This window comes from Aplysia californica, unplaced genomic scaffold, assembly GCF_000002075.1.
Source record: "Aplysia californica isolate F4 #8 unplaced genomic scaffold, AplCal3.0 scaffold00074, whole genome shotgun sequence".
In the NCBI taxonomy this organism is placed as follows: domain Eukaryota; kingdom Metazoa; phylum Mollusca; class Gastropoda; order Aplysiida; family Aplysiidae; genus Aplysia; species Aplysia californica.
Genome location: NW_004797344.1, coordinates 576845 through 578034, shown reverse-complemented (window position 1 = coordinate 578034; position 1190 = coordinate 576845). Strand labels below are relative to the sequence as shown.

At 46.2% G+C, this 1190-nt stretch overlaps 1 protein-coding gene across 1 annotated transcript in view; it reads left to right on the top strand.

Annotated features, from left to right (window-relative positions):
- Nucleotides 1-1190, top strand: part of LOC101852393 (ceramide synthase 5) — a gene marked incomplete at its 5' end in the record, with an annotated part of 41739 nt that overhangs the window by 33546 nt on the left and 7003 nt on the right. Inside the window, 1 exon segment of the mRNA XM_005094027.3 lies at nt 27-133. Coding sequence (XP_005094084.2) covers nt 27-133 — 107 coding nt within the window.

The window sequence follows — 1190 nt, the reverse complement described above, 5'->3', positions numbered from 1 at the left end:
CCCCCCCTCCCCAATTGCAACCTCAGCTGGCAAAGATGGCCTGGCACGCCAAGAGGAAGGCAGCAGCAGAAAAGATTTTCTTCTTCACCATCTTGCTGTGGGTGCTCTCCAGGCTGACGATCCTGCCCTTCGGGTAAATCATAGTTTTCTTCACTGTTTAACCCTTTCATTGCCAGGCCAGTGACTTGGGTAATCAAGTAGGTCTTGGAGTAAAGGTAGGAGCAAACATAAATCTCGGTTTAATGGTGTTTTCTTTGTCTTATTTAATTTTGTACGCTTTAACTCCTTCTACTTCTGGACTGTCCTACCCCTGCTTTATAATCCAACCACAGAGCCCTAGACAGTCGCGAGGTAGGCAGTGAAAGGGTTAAACAAAACATTTTGTTTGGTGGTTGGAGGGCACCACTGGTAGGTCCTACTTCTTTACTTTCCCTCTGCTGCTTTTCTCTGTCTGTTTTACTTTTTCCACAGCACTAAAATAATGACATGACCATTGTGCCAATATGCTTCTCTTTACTCAGTCAATCTTGAGGTGGGCTTTCGTATTAAAAAATTATTTTTTTTCTCATTTGAAATGGGGGAAAAGGGGAAAAAATGGGGGAGGGGGGGGGGCCTCACTCTGTGAACTTCTCTCCACGATTGCAGCGTCAGCACAACGACCACAACACGCTGTCACATCAAAGAGACACAAGAGCGAACCGACCACAACAATAATGGGTGTAGTATGTACTTTCGCGTAGGCTTTCAAACGGAAATATGAGAAGCTCCTGTAACATGAATCCACGCTGTGATCGCCAGGCTTAGAACAGCTAGACTCTTCTTGTCAAGAGGAGCGAAACTGATCAAGGACGAAAACTTTTATTGATCTGGGATGAGAGATGTAGACACTTAAAGTGGTGACATTGTATAGATATTTTTTAACAAAACGGTCAACGCGCGCGTGCGCACGCATACACACACACACAACACACACACGCGCGCGCGCGCATGCGCACATACACACACACACACACTCCCCCCTCCCGACTCACGCACACCACTTTATACAAATAGACAAAAAGATCCAAGCACACGCACATAAACACTCACACATTTCAAGCTCTCTCAACCTCCACCACCCCTGTCTATTGAATCTTCCTGTCTGTCTGTCTGTCTGTCTGTCTGTCTGTCTGTCTGTCTGTCTGTCTGTC